Source organism: Camelina sativa, chromosome 5, assembly GCF_030686135.1.
Source record: "Camelina sativa cultivar CO46 ecotype springtype chromosome 5, ASM3068613v1".
Classification (NCBI taxonomy): Eukaryota; Viridiplantae; Streptophyta; class Magnoliopsida; order Brassicales; family Brassicaceae; genus Camelina; species Camelina sativa.
In genome coordinates, this window is record NC_141884.1 from 19,617,849 (window position 1) to 19,639,710 (window position 21,862).

General features: G+C 35.3%; 2 protein-coding genes and 1 long non-coding RNA gene across 3 annotated transcripts; 1 reads left to right on the forward strand and 2 right to left on the reverse strand.

Moving 5' to 3' along the window:
• The first annotated feature begins 219 nt into the window (after nucleotides 1-219).
• LOC104789283 (protein CLAVATA 3-like) lies at nucleotides 220-814 on the forward strand. Its single transcript, XM_010515008.2, has 3 exons — nucleotides 220-283; nucleotides 384-430; nucleotides 640-814. The coding sequence occupies exons 1-3, from the start codon at nucleotides 220-222 to the stop codon at nucleotides 811-813; spliced, it is 285 nt and encodes a 94-aa protein (XP_010513310.1). The 3' UTR covers nucleotide 814.
• Nucleotides 815-15,277: 14,463 nt separating this feature from the next.
• LOC104787001 (aluminum-activated malate transporter 7-like) lies at nucleotides 15,278-18,521 on the reverse strand. Its single transcript, XM_010512489.2, has 6 exons — nucleotides 18,180-18,521; nucleotides 17,834-17,974; nucleotides 17,141-17,413; nucleotides 16,354-16,475; nucleotides 16,116-16,262; nucleotides 15,278-15,914 (listed from the first exon to the last, which is right to left on the reverse strand). Exons 1-6 carry the CDS (start codon nucleotides 18,379-18,381, stop codon nucleotides 15,363-15,365), a joined length of 1,437 nt encoding a protein of 478 aa, XP_010510791.1. The 5' UTR covers nucleotides 18,382-18,521; the 3' UTR covers nucleotides 15,278-15,362.
• A 2,404-nt stretch (nucleotides 18,522-20,925) lies between these two features.
• LOC104787002 (uncharacterized) lies at nucleotides 20,926-21,557 on the reverse strand. The gene is made up of 2 exons (XR_767755.2): nucleotides 21,452-21,557; nucleotides 20,926-21,307 (listed from the first exon to the last, which is right to left on the reverse strand). It is a non-coding gene; the product is annotated as an uncharacterized LOC104787002 (long non-coding RNA).
• Between the last annotated feature and the right edge of the window lie 305 nt (nucleotides 21,558-21,862).

Sequence of the window (21,862 nt, forward strand, 5' to 3'; positions counted from 1 at the left end):
CCTATACTACATATAATAAATCATATATTATCTAAAAGTAACAAAAAAATATCTACTTTTATTAAAAAAAAAAAAAAAATAGGAGACCCCATTCCTTCTTCTAGGTTTACGCTATAAATTGGACTGTCCCCTTCTCATTTCATCACCACAGTGAAAACAGTTTATATCTTTCTCTCTCTCTCTAGCTCTCCATCTCTCTCATTCACTTCTCTCTAGAAAATGGATTCGAGAAGTCTTGTGCTACTGCTACTCTTCTGCCTCTTGTTCCTCCATGATGCTTCTGGTCTCAATCTCTCTTCTTCTTCTAAAAACTCTGTTACTCATGTTCACGCATTCTTATAACTATCATCATAATAACTTGTTTTGGTTTATTGTCTCACCAGATCTCACTCAAGCTCATGCCGACGTTCATGCACTTCCCACGCGCAAGGTCCGCTTCAACTTGTACTAATACCTAAATATTCATATATATAGTCCAAGTCCGACCACTGTTTCATTTGCTTTAGTTGTCATGTTCTTCATATGTTCCTCTATAATTACATACGCACACTCAAACATATATATTTATATACCATTTGTATTTATTATGGTGTGCAAGTGTTAGTATGAAACATAATAAAATGGTCTTTACTTTGGCAGATGATGATGATGAAGAAGGGGAGTGAACGGGGAGGAGTAAATGGAGAGAAAGAAGAGAAGCTCAAAGGTTTAGGGCCAAATGAAGAGCTTAGGACCGTTCCTTCAGGTCCTGACCCTTTGCACCATCATGTGAACCCACCAAGACAGCCAAGAAACCACTCTCATCTCCCTTGACCTCATCTCATCTTGTTGCTTTTACTTAATGTCATATTGTATATTAACTCTTATGTTTTATCGGTTTTATCATCCTGCAAGGAGACTTTTTTTTTCTTTGTGTATTTAGTTTCATTTTGCTAAGCTTGTTTCATGAAAGTGAATGTAAGATATGCACTACTTTTGTTGCTCATGTGAATGAAATCATCGTTATCTCTTTTGAATTTCTAAGTAAAATATAACTATAGCGTTACGTTTATATTTCACACCATATTATCTGTAGAAAAATACAGTTTTTACGTAGAAAGTGCAAATAAAAAAGACAAGTATATATCTCCAAAGGAATGTACCGTTGGGAAAATTTATGAGTACGTTCGCAAATGTCAATGCAAATAATTAATGGAAGTGATAGTCATAATTAACTATACAATGGTAATGATGATGATGATTTGATGATGTGGTGGAAAGAATTAAATTTTAAATCGGGTTTGGGGCAGAGACAGGCAGTGTCAGTGTCAAGAGATGACAACTTCTATCGGAGGTTGCAAATTGCAATTGTGGAGAGGATCATCTAAACGACGACACACATTACTTGAAAAAGGTTATTTAATAGTATGAAAATATTGGTGATGGCGTAATAACAAGCCTAGAGCTAATTATTATCCTTAATGATACCAAATCTATATGATACGATATTTGGTTGTAAACGAGTAAAGACTGACACTTGAGATGTGACACTGGCGATTTCGCTCACGTCACCACTTTTCCCACCTCAAATAACGCTTACGGCTTTATCCATTCGTTTAACTATAAATTTAAGTTCTTTTCTCTTTTTACTTGCCAAATCTAAATGCTTCTTACTAAATCGATGTAAAAAGTATACAGTTGTTGTCATAACAATTTCAGGTTCTTATAAAGTATGCAATTGTTGAACCGTAGAATTTAGAATTGTATAGGATATTTCTTCACATATTACCTTTTTATTGTACGTTTTGTAAGAAAACGAACTTAGATGATTGAAAACCAGCTATTTCAAAGAAAACAAAGAGCTATAAATGTAAAACAGAAAGAAGATAAATGGATCAAATTATTTCATATTACTAGTTATTATTTCTGGAGTTTAAAGTTATTAAACGGACATACCAAAGTAATAATCAATATTTAAATTTTACATTACCATATATTAGTTAGAATCAGACTGAAGTGAACAACAAATTTCATTCATCAATGGTGTAAATTATGACATAAAAATAAATTCAGCTCGTTTCAGCAATATAGCAGTACTAGGTAACAATCCCCACATATTGCAGGATAAATCAATTCAAATAAAATTATTATTTAGGAGCTAAAGTGTTAGAATAATAATTTTACTTATAATTTTTTTGTTTATTCAAATTTACATTTAATTATTTTTTGTAAAAATAATTTTCACCCATGAAATATGGAAAAAAATTTAAACATGGTGAAAAAAGTTTTGATAAAATGTTATCAATTAAAGTAATCTGTATTTTTGTGTTTTAAAAATCAGTTCATATATTTTATATTATACATTATTATCTACATATTGACCATTAAATAGATAAGACTATTTAGACTAATCAATTAAAACTAATCCTAACTTTAAAAATGCCAAGAGAAAATAAATAAAATGGTAAATAATAATAAAAAGTGTAGTAGTGATAGAAAATTTATAGAGAAAAATGAATATCTGGGATTTTCAAAAAATTCAATACCATGTTAAGATAGTTAAATAACCATATATTATTAAATTATTAAAAAGTCAATATCTTATCATTATGATTATTTTTAGTAGTTATTTTTGTAACATCCGCGAACCAAAAATTGGTTTTTGGAGATGGGTGTCGACCAACACCTAGGTGTCGGTCGACACCACTAATTTCCGGTTCGACCAGATTGAGTTTTTAATCGATTTAGACCGGTTTGGTTTAGAGAAAACCACTAAACCGAGATATTTAAGTGTTATGTCGACCATAAGGGTTTTGGGAAGTTCTTTTGTTGCCGTTTAACGCTTTTGAGAGAAAAAGAGGAAAAAGTGTGTTCTTGAGCTTTTTGGTGATTTTTGGTGAGATTCTTGGCTGTTCTTGAGAGATTGGAAGCTAGGAAAGATCTAGAAGTTTGCTAGGAAGAATCTAGAAGCTTGCTAGGAAGGTTGGATTCGTTGCTATTGGTCTGAATCTTCCTGCAAAGAGGTGAGTGCATGACCATGGCTTATCTAAGCTAAGATCTCTAGTTTTTATGTGATTTGGTGCTTATGTGGTTGTTTCTTTGAGTTCTCTATGGTATTTCGTTGCTGCTTTGGCTGGGTTTGGCTTCTGGGAAGGCATGGAGCGGATTGGAGGCGAAATTTGGAGTTTTTGATGAAGGAAATCGCTGCTCGGCATCGGTGTCGGTCGACACCAACGCGAGGACGGCTCGAGACTTTGGCGAGTGTTGATCGACACCATGTGGAGGTGTCGGTCGACACAAACTAGGGTTTTCGGAAGTGTCGGGCAAGGTGTCGGTCGACACCATATTGTCAGCGTCGATCGACACCATCTGGTGTCGGCCGACACCCTTCTTTCAGCTACGACGGATGTTGTATGCTTTGTGTATTGCCTGGTTTGTTTTATTGATTGTTGATTGTGGCATGTAGAGATCTTATTGCTTGTGTGTATAGCCTAGTAGATGGGAGGATTGCCTCACTGAGTGTTTATCAAATACTCATGCATCTCAATTTGTGTTTGTGGTGCAAGTAAAGGCAAAGTGTGATTGTGGAATCAAGGCAATGAAGAGGAGGATGTTCTAGGGACTCGATTGGATGTTGTCTGGCATTGTTAGGTTGCTAGAGCTGAGTCATTAGAAACATTGCTAGGTTGCCGGTTTCATGTTTCTTGTTGTTTGGTATTTGGATATTGCTTATGCTATGATATTAGATTGTTATTAGATTATTATTGGATTATTATTGGATATTGGTTTTGTTATTCCGCTGTTGATTGTGAATGTGGTTAGGTGACTAGTGGATATGAGACCACTAGTTGTAGTTTATTTATATATATATTATTTATTATTTATTAAAAGAAAAAAGGTTGGTCCTTTCATTTTGGTATCAGAGCCCTTATGGTTCTAGGTTTGGGTTCACTAGGCTTTTTGCTGTATATGTTTGGGATTTGCATGTTTTGATTGATTATGTGAGTTAGTCAATTTTGTGTGGCATGAAGTCCTAGAACATCCTCTTTGAGCCTACAGTGTGATTCCACGGTGAGTTTGTATTTTTTGTTTTTTGTGTATTTGTGTTATGTAAGAGTTTGCTTGTTAGCCACTGTTCTTGGAAGTGCAGTGGTTAAAGGTGTTTGAATTGTTGGTCGTGGACGGGGACGTGGTCGTGGTCATGCTCGGGCAGGTTCCGAGGCCAGCGAGTGTGTGGTCCAGAGTTCCACGAGGAGGTACGTCAGAGGGTCGCAAGCGTATCATGAGGGACCAAAGAGGGTTAGCCGGTGTGAATGCCGGGGGTGCTGGGAACCCAGGTGTGGGGTTGCAGCAGGTGGAGCCCAGGGTTGAGATGATCGCTTGGCGGATTTATTGGCGTGCTGTTGGAGAGGTTACCGAGAGGGGTACCAGTGCAGGCTCCAGTTATACCGCATGTGGCGGGGTGCATCCGAGGGCTGCGGATGTTGAGGAGTTTCCATCTTATGTTAAGAGGATGAGCAGTTGTAGATGACCGGTATGAGATTATTCTCAAGAGGTATCGAGCCTAGAGAGGCGGATAGGTGGATATATGCAGTTGGAGCAGATATTTTTGCAGCTTGGTGGTTAATCCAGTTGGATATTAGAAGTTGAGTGGGCAGGTGTAACATTGCAATGTTATACTTGGACCACATGAGGTACTTTTGGTCGGGAGATGTTTATAGTGGTTAAGGATTGTTGCTCCTGAGGGGATGGTGAATCTCCTGAATACCGATAGCTCGAGGGGCTGGGGGCTCCGAGAGTGGCAGAGGGGATTATGTTCTCCTGAGAGGATGAGTAGTTCCCCTGATACCGAGATCTTGATGATTATGTTCCAAGAGTGAGACGGTATAACTCGAAGACACTGGTCTGAGAGTGAGATCGGTATGGCTCGAAGGTTGCGACCTAAGGGTGGTGAATTTGGGAGCAAGCAATACCTAGGACGTGAGTATAAACAACCCGATTGAATGTAGACCTCGAGAGATTGGCGGTGGTTTAATCTCGGGTTTTAGATGTGTTGACCAATGGGTCAGGGTTTTATGAACCAGAGCGGTTATGAATGTGTGGCTGTTTCGCTAGGATTGCGAGGCCGGTGATGCTGGAGTCCTGGGAAGGGGGGTTACAGCAGGTCTGAGCCGGGAAAGGCATGTTTGCCAGATACATAAGTTCACGAGAAGCCTTCATGGTAGGATAATCTAATCGTTGCGACGATGTTGGATTACGTTAATTTTGGATGGACAGGGTTGCAAGATTCAAGGTTTTGGTAAGCTTGCTGAGGGAGACAAGGAAAGAGGTTTGAGTTGGCGGCTTGCAAAGCATTTGACGCGGTGAATTAGAATGTGCGAACGTATGGTACTTGTTTATTTTATTACGTTCGTATTGATGATTTGCTGTGGAGAATTGCTAAGCAAAAAGCTAACTTTGTAATAAGCTATCTTGTGGAAGTTTTCCTAAGAAACAAGTTACTAGAGGTTCTTCGATGGACAAGAGATGTTGACATCCGAGTGGTGGAGAGTTGATGTCGGCTTACTGAATTTTTGTTTAGTAGAGCTGAAGACGCAACTAGAGGATTTGTTGAGCAGGGGACTCTTTTGTCTTAACACTTCACTGTGGGGAGCATCGGTGTTCATCAAGAAGAAAAACGAGGTATGGGTTTATGAGTTTGTGGCGATGTCGTTCGGGTTGACTAACGTGCCAACAGCGTTTATGAGGTTGATGAACAGCGTGTTTCAGGAGTTTCTGGACGTGTCTGTCATCATTTTCATCGACGCTATCCTGGTATTTTCTAACAGTCGTGAAGAGCATGCATTTGAGAGCAGTTCTGGAGAAGCTGCGGGAACAGAAGTTGTTTGCTAAGTTGAGCAAGTGCAGTTTTTGGCAGCATGAGATGGGTTTCTGGGTCACATTGTTTCTGTAGAGGAAATTTCTATAGATCCGGCGAAGATTTAGGCTATCAAAGATTGGCCTAGACCGCAGAATGCCAGAGAGATCAGGAGTTTCCTTGGGTTGGGAGGTTACTACAGGAGTGACTGGAGGGTTTTGCAAGCCTGAAGGAGATGTTGACTACTACGCTAGTGTTGGTTTTGCCTGAGCAGGAGATGGAGTCTCTGGCAGGAGAGATCAGTGCGTTGGGGTTGTGTGCTGTTTCACAGGAACCGTTGGGTTTGGAAGCAGTTGATAGAGCAGATCTTCTGAGTAGAGTGCGGTTAGCTCAGGAGAGGGATTTGGGGCTGGTGAATGCCTTTAAGGATGTGGATTCAGAGTATGAGGTCTCAGATAATGGAACTATCTTAGTGCACGGTCGGGTTTGTGTGCCCAACGATGAGGAGTTGAGGTAGGAGATTCTGAGAGAGGCTCATGCGAGCAAGTTTTCTATTCATCCAGGAGCGACTAAGATGTACCGTGACCTCAAGAGGTACTATCACTGGGTCTGGATGAAGAAGGATGTGGCTAGTTGGGTTTCGAGGTGCGATTTATGTCAGCTAGTGAAGGCTGAGCATCAGGTTCCTGACGGTTTACTGAAGAGTTTACCCATTCCTGAGTTGAAATGGGATATGATCACCATGGATTTTGTGGTAGGATTGCCAGTGTCACGGACCTTTGATACTATTTGGGTCATTGTGGACTGGTTGACTAAGTCAGCATATTTTTTGGCCATTTAGAAGATTGATGGAGCAGCTGTCTTGGCTAAGAAGTACGTAAGGGAGGTAGTCAGGTTGCATGGGGTGCCAGCGAGTATTGTGTCTGATAGGGATTCTAAGTTCACTTTGGTGTTCTGGAAGGCATTTCAGGCAGAGATGGGCACTAAGGTGCATATGAGTACTGCTTATCATCCCCAGACAGATGGACAGTCAGAGAGGACGATCCAGATGCTGGAGTATTTGCTGAGGATGTGTGTTTTGGATTGGGGTGGCCATTGGGCAGATCACCTGAACCTGGTAGAGTTTGCTTACAACAACAGTTATCAGGCGAGTATTGGGATGGCTCTTTATGAGGCTTTGTATGGGAGACCATGTCGTACACAGTTATGCTGGACTCAGATGGGGGAGAGGAGCATGTTTGGTGCTAGTTTTGTTCAGGAGACCTCAGAGAAGTTTCGGGTTCTCAAGATAAACATGAGGGAGGCTCAGGATAAGCAGAGGAGTTATGCAGATAGGAGGAGGATAGATCTTGAGTTTCAGGTAGGAGACAGAGTGTACCTCAAGATGGCTATGTTGCAGGGTCCGAACAGGTCATTGTCGGAGACTAAGTTGAGTCCGAGGTATATGGGTCCATTCAGAGTGATTGAGCGGGTTGGACCAGTGGCATATAGACTGGAGTTACCTGAGGTTATGCGTGCATTCCATAAAGTTTTCCATGTGTCTATGTTGCGGAAGTGTCTTCGTGAGGGTGAGCAGGTGTTGGCTAAGATTCCGGAGGATCTTCAGCCTAACATGACTTTGGAGGCGAGACCAGTGAGGGTTCTCGGGAGGTAGATCAAGGAACTTCGGAAGAAGAAGATTCCTTTGATGAGAGTCCTTTGGGACTGTGATGGTGTTGAGGATCAGACTTGGGAGCCTGAGGCGAAGATGAAAGCCGCGACTTGAGCTTGTTTAGCCTGAACCCGTCTGTAATCCGTGGCTGGAGCGGGAATGGAGTATTCCAGCCCATCTCTCTTGTTTACTCGGTCGCTTGGGGTGGTTGGTTGTGCTACTCAGTAACAAGATGAGGTGGTGAGAGGGGTACAAAGTTTCCGTGAGGCAGGGTTTTTGGAGAAAAGTTTCCTGAAATAGAAGTTTCCAGAAGTGGAAAGTTTCCAAAAATGGAAAGTGCTAAATATGGAAAGTTTTACGGGAGTTAGAATTTGTCCATTTTAGCGGTGGAGAGCCTTGGAGGGGCTTGTGTGGCCTTAGTGGCGGGTTTTCGAGTCAGTGTGCCCGTGTGTGGTGATCTTTTTAGACATTGTGTGGCCTTTGTGGCGGGCTGTTTAGCCGTGTGTGGCCTTTGTGGCGGGCTGTTTAGCCATTGTGTGGCCTTTGTGGCGGGCTGTTTAGCCAATTGCGTGGCCTTTGTGGCGGGCTGTTTAGCCAGAGTGCATGTTTAGGCGGTCCTTCAGGACAGATGGTCTTTGTGACGGTCCTTTGTGACGAGTGGCCTTAGTGGCGGTCCTTTTTAGGACATTTGTTTGGCCTTGGTGGCGGTCCTGTTTAGGACATTTGTTTGGCCTTGGTGGCGGTCCTCTTTAGGACATTTTGTTTGGCCTTGGTGGCGGTCCTCTTTAGGACATTTTGTTTGGTCTTGGTGGCGGTCCTCTTTAGGACATTTTGTTTGGCCTTTGTGGCGGCCCTTGTGGCGGCCCTTGTGGCATGTATATGATCCTTGTGTGGTCATGAGGTATTCCAGTGAGGGGATATGTGGTTGGTAGGACATTGAGATGTTTTACGCGAGCCATGGAAAGGAAACCTGGATAGGGATAGGACTCAGACGTGTTCAGAATTGTTTGCTCGCGGCTCTTGGGGGACTTAGGTTCTCCTAGTACTGCCATATTCAAAGACTTTGTGGCTTGGGAATATGGTTGGTATATCGACTTCGGATGACGATCCGGAGGCGCGCTGTAGGGTAGCAACCCGAGAGACAAGTTGGATTTAAGAGTTTTTAATCGATTTGGACCGGTTTGGTTTAGGAAACACCACTAAACCGAGATATTTAAGTGTTTTGTCGACCAGAAGGGTTTTAGGAAGTTTTTTTGTTGCCGTTTAACGCTTTTGAGAGAAAAAGAGGAAAAAATGTGTTCTTGAGCTTTTTGGTGATTTTTGGTGAGATTCTTGGCTGTTCTTGAGAGATTGGAAGCTAGGAAGGATCTAGAAGTTTGCTAGGAAGAATCTAGAAGCTTGCTAGGAAGGTTGGATTCGTTGCTATTGGTCTGAATCTTCCTGCAAAGAGGTGAGTGCATGACCATGGCTTATCTAAGCTAAGATATCTAGTTTTTATGTGATTTGGTGCTTATGTGGTTGTTTATTTGAGTTCTCTATGGTATTTTGTCGCTACTTTAGCTGGGTTTGGCTTCTGGGAAGGCATGGAGCGGATTATAGAAGATTGGAGGCGAAATTCGTAGTTTTTGATCGAAGGAAATCGCTGCTCGGCATCGGTGTCGGTCGACACCAGTTGGGGTGTCGGTCGACACCAACGTGAGGACAGCTCGAGACTTTGGCGAGTGTCGATCGACACCATGTGGAGGTGTCGATCGACACAAACTAGGGTTTTTGGGAGTGTCGGGCAAGGTGTCGATCGACACCATATTGTCAGCGTCGGGCAAGGTGTCGGGCAATTAACACTATCGAAAATGTCGGTATATTCATTTAATGTTTAAAAAGATGATAGCAAATATACGCATGCGATAGCTCTGAGACGGATCCGTATCCGCCGTATTTACGTTATCACTATCCGTATCTGGCTCCGAAACCTCGGATATCCAGATTTTGGGTATCCGTAAGAAAAATTGGATATCCGTGGATCTCCATATCCGCTCCGAATTTCTGTCATCTCTTCATCTCTCGCTCTCTCTACGTCTTCTTGTTTTCACCCTCCTCTCTCTGTTTCTCTCTTTTGTCGGATTTCATGGCGAGAAAACAAGGATTTTGTTCTACATAGCTGATTCGGTGAACCTCCTGTCGCGGATCTCAGATCTATTTGGTCGGTGAATTGGAGTTTTATTTCAATCTTATATCAAAAACAGTGAAATAAAATCAAAAAATAGGAATAACAAACAAATAAAGCACACCATTACTCTGCAGATTCGTAACGGAGGAAAATGGAAGATTCATATGATGGTGGTTTAATGGTGGAAAAGAAGAAAAAAAATGTCGAAAAGAAAGCTTTCGTAGGCGAAAAAGGAAGAAAAAGAGACTTGACCAAAAAAAAATCTGAAAAGCTAAATGGACCTATTATAGGCTTTGGCCCATAAGTTTATCTCATTTATCTATTGCATAGTCTATTAACATTTAGTAGTCCACTAATAATATTAGATCCACTAACAATGCAACCAGATTAGGGATATCTATCTTACCATTTTTGGAGTACAAATTTGTGTCATTTTTTCTGTTATCCGGGTCGCATTTTTTTTGGCTTTTAAACCGATTCAAAAAATCGGATCTTTCCTTTCCTTATCACACGGGTCGGGTTTTTTATAAACATTTAATCCGCTTATGAAAATCGGATCTTCCCTAAAAATATAGCTAATACAATTTGCAACATCCCTAAAATATCGAAAGTAATTTAATTCTTAAAGAAAACGATTTCGGTCCTAAAATCTCGCCTAAATATGATGTTTACTTATCTACATTCGATTTTTAGGTAAGATTTTAAAGACTTATTATTTGTATTAATTATTATTATTATTACTAAAATCTCGATTATTTAATCGAAACATAACAATTTAATCTAAAATAACTATATTCCCTTATCTAGAAAGATATTTGGGTTATGATTTAGCACATATATAGTAAATATTTATGTTCATACACTTCATATTTAATATTTCTTCCTCCTAATATTTATAAAACCGATTATATAGAAACAAATAAGTAATTGCGTTAAGATTTTATTCCAATTTTGTTATAGTGTCAAATATATTATGCTTGGCATCAAGATTTTTTTTTACCTACTTTCGTCTACTATAAATACTCTATGGAATTGCATTTCTCATATCATCAAACACACAAATCTACTATTTTTTATATCGTGAATGCACCATTTTATTAAAAGCAAGAGACTATCAAGAAGATGACATATGCCTAAAGAAGCTTGATTTAATTTGCAAGCTGATATGGTTGTTGGATTTAAATTTTATCTTAATATCTATCTTTGCGTTTGAACGGCTTCTTTTTAATGGCTATCATTTAGTCAAGTTTTTATATAATTATTTTCCATGTCTATATATATATCTTTGATGGAAGGAAAATGTAAATATCAAATATTTTGCAGTTGCTAATTCCTTTTTTGTTTATAGATTTTTTTTTTTGGTGTAGATTTTAGTTCTTGAATATTAATTTGTTTGTTTGTCAAAAAAAAAGAATATTAATTTGTTTATTTTTAGTTTTTATCAATAACTATTTTTAAAAACGTTTCTAAAGTTTTTTATTTTCATTTTTCCTTTACACTACATATGGGGTTATATAAAAAACACCTCATGGGGTTATATGAGGGGACAGATTTGATACAAATATTAATAAAAATAAAACCTATCATTATAACTCAATACTACAATAAGGGTTAAATTTATTTTGTTAACATTACTAATATCAGATTATATCAAATCGTATTAGTTTAATTAAGAGTGTTAAACAAAAATTGTCTAGCGGTATAACATATATATATATATATATAATCAATAAATATACTCATAATACAAAAGCATAAATTTTTATACAGAAAAATTAAATACAAAAATTGTCTCGTGGTGTACCACGGGGTAAATCCTAGTTTGGTTTACAAATTTTGAACTATTCGGAGTTGGATCTGTATCTACTGGTTCTATAATTTTAGTATCCGGATCTGGAACCGCTGATCCTATTTCTTGGAACAGATATGACTAAATCATGGATCAGATCTCGGATACCAGATAATTGGTCTCAGTCCTAGTAGCATGCAGGTAGAGTAAAATACATAATCCCCCTTTTAATAAAAGGGAAGTACACAACTTAGTTTTTGTAGACTTTATAAAAAATATAAATGGTTACAAATGCATAAAAATAAAAAATAGGTTATATATAGGATATACATTAACCCTATACTCTTCATAAGATAACTCTTCATAAGATAACTCTTCATATATAGATAATAAATGATAAATGATAAATGATATCCATAAATCGTGGAGCAAGATTTAGTTATAATATATATGAAGATCCTCCTTTCGTATGTTTGTATCAAATCGTAGACTTTATAAAAAATAGAAATGGTTACAAATGCATAAAAATAAAAATAGGTTATATATAGGATCTACATTGACCCTATACTCTTCATAAGATAACTCTTCATATATAGATAATAAATGATAAATGATAAATCCTCTTTTTAATAAAATGGAAGTACATAACATTGTTTTGGTAGACTTTATAAGACTTTATAATTTTAATAAATGGTTACAAATAGGTTATAGATTAATCTATATATTAATTAGTTACAAGTTGATAGTTCATATATTAAAGGTAACAAATAAAACCTTAATTGTAACAGAAAATCTTAAACGTGATATTCCAAATTAATAGTTCATGGATATTCCAAACTTTATTTTCGAAAGATCACGTTGTTTCCAAAGATTTACAATTACAATATTACCAATTTATTTTCCTGAGATTTTATTGATAGACCACAACGTTAACCAAGTTATTAAAGGGGATAAAAATATACTCTCAATCATAAATAGAAAGTACACAACTTTTTTTTGTAGAATATATAATTTTTATAAGTTGGTTACAAAATAAATAATATATTAAATATAGGTTGGTTACAAAAAAAAAGTTATAGATGAAATCCGTGGGCTATATGAAATTACAAATACACTTCAGAATATCTCAAAGAATCCTCTTATAGATAATATTCCAATGATTTATACAATTTCCAAAAAAAATCTTACTTATTATATATATTGTTACACTATATATAGTGTTAGGCACAAAAATATACTGTTAGGTATAAAAAAGAATAAAATCTTGGCAATTAATCACACTTAATCGTGATTTCTGAGATTTTATGTGGATTTCAAAATAAAATATGACCTAACATCCTTCCAAGCTTTTAATATAAATCAATGTCTTTAAAACCGGACCGGAAGGTGAACCGGAAGTTTTTCGGGTCACTGGGTCAACAAGTCGGACCGATTGAATTACATGTTAATTAGTTTATTAGTTTGATTACATTTTATGAATATAACATCTACTTTTTATAAATATATGAACAAAACATACATAGTTAGGTACTAAGCAACTAAAATTAAACTTTTAAATGATTAGATAAAATAACTAACTGAATCTTTTATAAATAACAACATTTATTTTTAATTTGGTTTGAGTTTAAAGTGTGACCAAACTAAAATATTTTAATTTGAGATCGACAACACGGTCCGACCATCCTGTTCAACCACCGGTTCACGGGTTTTTCTATTTTTTTGCGGGTTTAATTTTTTAGGTTTTTAGAGGTTACCATGACCGGAATATCTATCGGGTTGTGGTTGGATCGAACCGACCGGCCGGTCTGGTCCTGATTAAAAAACATTGATATAAATCATTCAGATCTCCATTCACCAAAATACATATTCATACAAAAAAAAAATAATAATAACAATCGTTTCTCAGTTTATAATGCTAAACCGTCTTCTAAATTATATTTTATTTTGAAATTATAATAAAGATAAAAGAAATTTTAATCCATGCTCTAGCACGGGTCCAAATCTAGTAATATATAAAGGATTACACCCGAAATGTAACTTTATGTTGGATAATATGGATACAACATAATGGTGATTCAAATATATAAAATCACTAGTCTGAGAGGGTAGACGATCATATTCGTGGTGATTTGGTATTTTGCGTAATTAAAAAATAATCTTAGATAATTTTTGTAAAATTAACTTTGAGATCATTTTAATGATTCTAATAACTTTAGAATACTTGTAGTTGACATTCAAAGTTTTGCCAAAATAATTCATAGGTATGCTAGATACTATTCAAAATAAAAAAAAATTCAGGAGTCCAAGAGTCCTTTAATCTGATGAATATGGAGCGTAATGACTTGATGATAGTACCAACGAGAATGCATGTGCTATGCGATATGCACCATCATTGCTCTGACTCGCGTAGTATGTTTGTTTCGATTACATGCAGTATATTCTTTAACTATGGCAAACATCTAATATCCAAACATGGAAACTAAATAAAAATGATCATTGCTCTAACATAATGCAAAAATTTTGTGTGAAGTGACCTTAGTGCAGTGGCCAAATGTAAGTCCTTAATACACAAGGCACTATCACACCAGGGATCGAGTCCTGCTTCCTACGAATGTAGAGATTAGGCTAATGGATCAGCCTGTTGTGGCCTAATGTTGAAAAAAAAAAATGCAAAAATTTTGGTATTGCAAATAATGATCGCAAACCCCTATGGAAAACTTATATCTATGGCTTATGGGTTGGAAAGCTACTCACCAAGTTTTGTGCATACCGGAGTTTGTTTGCCTTTTTTTTTTTGTATCATCTCTCAAGACTGGTTACTTGGTTAGATGTGTCTTTGATCTACTCATCAAGTTGTGGACGCATGAACTAGTATCTTCTATTCTTCACCAAGAAAGGGTATGACTTTTAGAAAATGTTATTTTATCACTGTTGTGTTGAAAGACATTGTATACAAAGGCCACGCAGTAACATTAATAATCTTTTTTTTTCAATTGAGATTTACGATTTTTCTAGGAACTGTCCTCTCATAATACTCCTCGTTGATATATGTCTAATTTCCTCCTCATTAGTTGTTTAATGTCTACACTACAAGGATGTTGTTATTACATGCTAGTTCTGCAAATTAACCAAATCGAACCGGAACCAAAGTGAAAAGAAGAATCAAAATTTTAAAATACTATAAGAGATAAGAAATTTTACAACAAAATTTTAAAATACTATAAGAGATACTAAATTTTACAACCAAAAGAATCAATACTTATTTGGAAAAAAGTAATCGATTTCTTTAAATACTACATAAAACAAGAAACAGATGTTGAATAGTCATTTTTATTCATCAAAGTTTTGAGCTCAAATACAAGAATTCATGGCACAACAAATCAATATATAACCCTAGATGCATGTTAGAGTTGAGTCGTATATCTTGTGTTTTAAGTCTTTTGCTTTTCTCTCGATTATGTCCCTTGTTGAGGTCTCTCTCCTTTATAGAGAAATCTTTTTACATGGAGAGTATTGAGGTCTACTCAAGCCTTTAGAGAGTAGCACTCACTTGACATAGGAATATATTATGTATCTTAATATTGTAAATTGTAGTTAAAATGTTATGTACAAAGATTGATATGATTTAATTTTTTAGTCCTAATTTTTTTTAATGTGATGTGGTTTAATTTCTAGATATATTATGATTAATTGATTATTAATGGGATTATATGTACAAAGAAAGATGTTATACTTAATTCTAGTGATCATACATAAAGTTTAGGCTCTAAAATATACTTCACAAATCATATGAGTAAGGACTTGAATAAGTGATAGATATATATGAGTAAGGACTTGAATAAGTGATAGATATATCACAACATATATTAGAATCAATAAAAATTATAATGGATCATTATGAATTCTTTTAGGACTACCATTATCTACATTCTACGACATCACAAAGACATTTTACGTGTACATGTGTATTACTGTCTTCACGTTTCTCATGGTTCGTAACCTCGTTCGAGCGATTATCATTTTTTGATGTGTCATCATTATTACCATCATCTTCAATAATTGTAACCACATGATCATCATGACATTTGATTGGCCGGCCACAAACAATGCTTTTTGCATTTGTTTTCTCGAAAGACAAAGGCCGTTCAGTCTTGTCCTTAAATTTTGCAGCGGATGCTAGTTCATGTAGGGATTCCAAGATTTTCTCTGTCAGATTAATAATATCGATGAGTAAGGAGATCGCGGTCAGAAGTGAGATCAATTCTAGTGGCTCAACTTCTTTCAAGATGCCTGAATTAAGTAAGTTGGTGAGAGATTTGCATGCAGATCGTGCGTTTTGGACATGAAGATCACATGAAGATGGTTTGGTCATTTTCTTTAACGACATTGACATTTCTTTCATCGCTTTGCCTGACTCCAAACTCATTCTTTTCAAAGGTTCTCGTAGTTTATTTTTTATTTCAACTGGTACCTGAAAAATTATAACAAACGAATGAATAACTTTTAAAATAAATAAATGAGGAGTTTATAGAAAAGTGGTTTAGACAAATTATTTCGTAAGACTTTGAGAAGGCTTCTAAAGGCAAAATTGTTTTTCAATTTAACTTACAAAACCTACATCAAGAACATTATATTGGTTTCAAGTTTACGAATTGATTTGGTGTAACAATACCTTAGTATCATCAGTATTAAGATATGAATTGAGGGCATGAATACGGTAAGCACACTGTCGGATGAGTTCACCGAGAGCTAGATATTGTTTCCAAGGGTGTCGGAATCTGAATTGGCCGTGACCAGGCTCCCATTTTGCAAAATTAGCCTATATAAGAAAACGACAAAAAAACATAATGAAATGAGATATAGTGGTGAAAATAAAGCAAGAAGTGAAAATTTCAGGGTACACCACTAACCAAAGATTCTTCATTGCTTTTTGAGTTGAGAACACTTTTATAGTTGTCAAAATCCTTTTTTCGTTTGTCAACCTCTTTGGTGTCATCATTTCCTACAGCTTCACAATACTTGTCCCCAAAATCTGCCAAACTCCAATTTTTATTTTTCTTGATAGTAAAAATAAATATTCCATTCCATATCATAGTGTCAATCCAATGTAATATATATAGTAGGATTTTATATATACACCAACTTTTTAAAAATACCTAGAAAAAAAACATATTTTGATGTTAACTTTGTAAACTATTTTAAGAAATTAGCACCCAATCAAGGAGTTTATGTTTTAATTTAAGTGTGCTTGACAGAAAAAGTTACAAAATTCTTTAAAACAAAAAGAAAAAATAAACGGAGATCTCAAATCTTTTTTTTTTTTTGATAAAGTATATCAAATTTCATTCCATGAAATTGTTTTGTTTATAATATTTTTTTATCAGCATTCAGTTTTAACATAATTAAAGACTTTTAATATTCTTCTAACTTGAATAAAGTTATAATTCTTACAAATAAAGATTTTAACAGTGAAACAAAATTCTCTAACATGTTATAGTTGTTAAAGATCATTATCAAAAATATCCTTATTAGTCATCACACAAAATGGAAGCGAATAAGAAAACTTGAAACTTTTCCCACGAGAAAGAAGCTCGTGACCAAGTGGCAAAACATCTGCCACGCATCTAGAGTTCCAAACTAACCTTAAAAGAGTTATACTGTTCAAATCAGAAAAAAATCATAATGAAAGGGAGATACCTAACAAGAAAAAGGAGAGTTTCTCTAAGTTAGAGGCCAGGAGTGAATGAAGATCTTGGCCGGCCCAAACAGGGCAGACAAAGATGGAGATAAGGACACAACTGAGCCCTCCGATAATCACTGTGGATATTCTCTTATGGGTCAGCATTAGAACCTGCTCCTCTCTGAACCCCGACACTGATATCAACGCAAAAGTGAGTATGAATATCAACAGGCTGTAATCGTATCTCGCCTTCACCCGCGGGACGAACCTCACAAACGTCGACAAGGCAGCTATATAACACCCAACCAAAAGAGAAAAAAAATACATTAATCCGAGTAGTAATTATCAATTTTTGGCTGTGATCTGTCTCAAACGCTAACTTTTAGTGTTATATATCTTTCCTTTTCCCAACCCCATAATTAACTATAATCCGGACTGGAGGATAAGTGTTTCACTAAAAATAAATCAGTAAACCGAATATTAACATTACGTGCTCAAACGTTTAGCACGAATTGAATTAACCCATACTGTTCAAAGAGATGATCAAACTCCGGCCAATGAAAAGGACTCAAGGAACAATAGCCAATAAATGTTATATAATAACATGTAAATACAAAAACAAACTTGAATGCAAAGAAACAATAATATCTTCTTCCTTATGGTTATATATATATATATATATATACAAGACTTAATTTATATACATATACCTTGTACAAAGACAAATATTGCAAGAAGAATGGGTTCTCCTGTTGCACCAGACATGCTGGCCAGGTGATGAGCTCCGATTCCAAGTGCCCCGGCGAAGAGTGTCGCCGCCACTCTGTTAAATCCTTTACCGATCGTGGCCCCTAATATATATATACACACCATCTAAGTATATTATTACAAACGACAATTAAAGTGAGATCTTTAACTATAACACGTGATCATGTTGTTATCCAAACTTTGGTTCTTGTAATATTTACTTATTGCATGGCATGCATGCTGGATGCAGAGATCATGAAGGAGAGTAATAATAAAAAGATAAAAATAAAGAATACGAATTAGACGGACCAACAGAGAACTCGAAGACGACAACAACCGTCATAACAGCCCACATTGCATTAACACCGAAGCTGTCGTAGAGAGGTTGGTAATAATAGAAAGAAGAGACCAAGGCAAGAACCAGACCCACTTTAAACGAGTGAACAACTCTCCTCGGGTCTTCTTTTGCCAGTCTTTTCCCTTCTCTCACAATCTCTCTCACTTTTTCCATATCTGTAGATTTGTCTCAACAAACCTTTTTGATTACCAGTTACCAGGGAGAGAGAAAGAGAGTATATTAGGAGAGATATTTGTGAGTGTGGGTTTTATCACATGTTATCATGATCCAGCTATTATTTATAAGGAGACTGTAAGAGAGAATCTGATGGACACCTTATAAAATGATATTAAATTATATCTTGGCTTTTGTATACCACTTATCAAAAGAAAATATCATGTGTTTTCTTTACATACTTTTCAGGTATTAATATATCAGAACTTGGCTTTCAATATTATATTTTACTAAATGAATATCTAGTTTTTTAAATGAATAAATATGGCCTCTCTTTATCTAATATATCATCTCATTTCATTTTAGTAAATGCATTCCAACTAAAAAATTTGATAAACAACCTAAAACTAGCAAAAATAGTTTTAATTATAAAAAATTTTCAGTTTTATATTAATTCACTCATAAATATAAAATTCTCATATTCTTATGTATAAAATTAAATAGAATTAAAATAGGGTTTAATATTCATACTTTACTAGACTTGCAAAAATGTTATAAGAAAAATAAAAAATTGTAAAACACAACTTAAAAATTAACTACATCAAAATAATGCTCGTTATTTCTAAAGATACAGTAGTATAATTTTTTCGGTAATTTTCGATGTTACTGTAATTGGATTTTTAATGCATTATTTATACATAAAAATTGATATTTATTTTGTGGAAAACAAATTTTGATTATATATCATTGTTATTTTCTTGATTTCCCTATATTTCATTTTATTTATAGAAAGCAATGCCTATAAAAGAAATGCCCCAAATTTTTTATTAACAAAACATATGCTAAAAGTTTAGAAAAGCTCGTAATATTTTTTGATATTTTGTATGATATTTTTTTTTTAATGATATTCCACGAAACAATCAAATTACGATCAGGTAACTGATCCACATGCACACATAACTGAATCAGGTATAATGAGCTAATCCTGCAAATATTTTGTTCTCCCAAATTTGGCAACTTTCTAAGGTGTTGAGGGTGATTCTTCGTTCTTGGGCTTTACCACAAGCTATTTTTCTTGTTTTGTTTTTATATATCTCCCTCTCCTCTATTTTAACTCTTGCATCATATAGAAAAACAAATTAATCAAACGACTCCCATATTAGAATTACTATACCTTAGTGTATATTGTACATGTTCAAATCTCAGCGTTACAAATATGCTGAGTTTAACTCATTAATTAGTGACATACATACTATACTTCCACTTTTTGACAGATGTGTGATACTTCTTTATTAAATCTCAGTATCAACACATGTCATATATGATCAGCTTATAATTAAGTGTACAAGAAGCTGTTAATGACTCTCAGTACATTGATTTGTATCGTACTTTATTTAAGCTTTAAATAGTTCTCCGTTGCGATATATATAATAGAAATTTTAATAAAAAGAAAGAAAACTCTCCAAGCACCTAAATATATGTGTAAACTGATTTTCGTGAGAACATTGTCCTTGTATTCCTAACATATGAGAGAGGTGTTGTACAAATCAGGGATGGACCGTGGTAAGTTCTTGCATCACTGGGCTAGCTCAACTTGTAGCCTCCACTCCTGTACTCCATACCCAAATGAGGAAAAAGGTGATTGTACTCTTTTCAACTCGTCAAATTATTAATTTTTAGAATTAACTCATCCATATGATGATCCTTTATGAAATTTTTAATCGTGGACTATATAACTTAGTGAAAGAAGCCACATAAACTCTATTTCTATCAAATTATATGCTTCCTATACAATATAAGAGCTCAAACTACGAATGACCACTAAAATTTAAAATGTAAGGCCACTAATAATAGATCATCTCTATTTGGATTACGACATGTGCTAAAGTAGATGAGTTGTCTCTTTGCCGCATTCCAAAACTATACTTACCCAACTTCTTATCAAACCGATTTGGTATGTGGTAATGGGAAACAGAACCTCAAGTTGTCCTATAAGGACTAAGTAGCGCATGCCCTTAATTATATCGTGAATTTCCTACCTATTTCCTATTAAACCACTTTGGTTTCATAATTTTCCTAATTCATGTCAAAACATCTTTAGACTGAATTTATCTAGTTTTTGCATGCGATACCGAAGATTAGCAGATTTCAACCTATATAACAAATTAAGAATATTTTAAATGCAAAATAAATAATTCACTAACAGCTAAATGTCATTGACTCTAGCTTGGTTTCATGATATTGATGGTTTCGTACTTCAATTTATAACAAGTGGCGCAGTAGGATCGGATGACATGGAAAATGCAAGCGCTGAGTCACCGCACTCACTATCTATGTTGTAAGTTGTAACAAGGAATCAAACTCCAATACCATTTTTTCTTCCTCTTTCATAATTAAGTCGATGTCTAGATTCGTTTCAGCCTCAAATCAGACACTTTAATTCTTCATTTCATTCTTTATATGTTTCTGTTGAGTAAAAAAGTTACATCGCATTAATGACTAAATAAATAACAAACTCAAAAGATCACAAGAAGAAAGAAAATCTCGATGAACAAAGAGCTAATTAAGAGAGTAAACCAAAAGGTAAAACTGTAAAAGTAGACAAGTAGTCATGTACGATTTACACTACGTACGTACATGAATAAGCTTTGTGATATTTCGGAAGTCAGTGTGCATACAGAAAATGAACATCACTATATATGATCTTGGAAAAAAAAAAACTGACTTAATTAGCCTAAGAATTGCATGTACATACGAGAACAAAATTACTTATAAGTCAAACGAGCATGCATCATCTTCTAATAGATCCAGTGTCTACTTCCTCAAAAGAAAGATGATATGTCCTTGAAAGAACTTGTCACTTACAATCCAAGAAAAAAAAAAAGGCCAAGGGACATAGATCCTTGATGTTTGAACTTTGAACTCACTGCACAAACCAAACATAAGAGATTTTAAAGCAATATAATTAATTCTGGTAATAACTATCTCATCAGTAAAGCAAGAAAGATGCATGAATTATTTCTATTTAAGAAACAAGGTAGTATCAACCAAGGACTACGTGAAACCATACGTAAAATCTAAGATCCATTGTCGTGAAGCTTGTTTCAACCTAAAGCGTGACTTATGTAGTCTATAAACAATAAACTTTTTTTTTGTGTGTAGAAAATAAGGTGTATCCAAGATATATATCCGTGAGCATTTATATTTTGCAAGAAAGCATTGATAACATCCATTAGTATCACTTTTCATAGCAGCCGTTAGTTTCTAACAACATGTAAAAGATATACATCAACTGTTTGCTATAATAGAATTCTCTATAATGATAACTGGGGTAGAATAATTGCTTTACTGCCACAACATTATATAAATATTTAAGCAAATAGTATTTTCGTTGCTTTTGCTTTTACTCTACAAGCGATTTGCCATAAGGAAAATAAAAATAAAAAACGAGGAAAAGATAAAATTTCACTGGAGTAAGAAA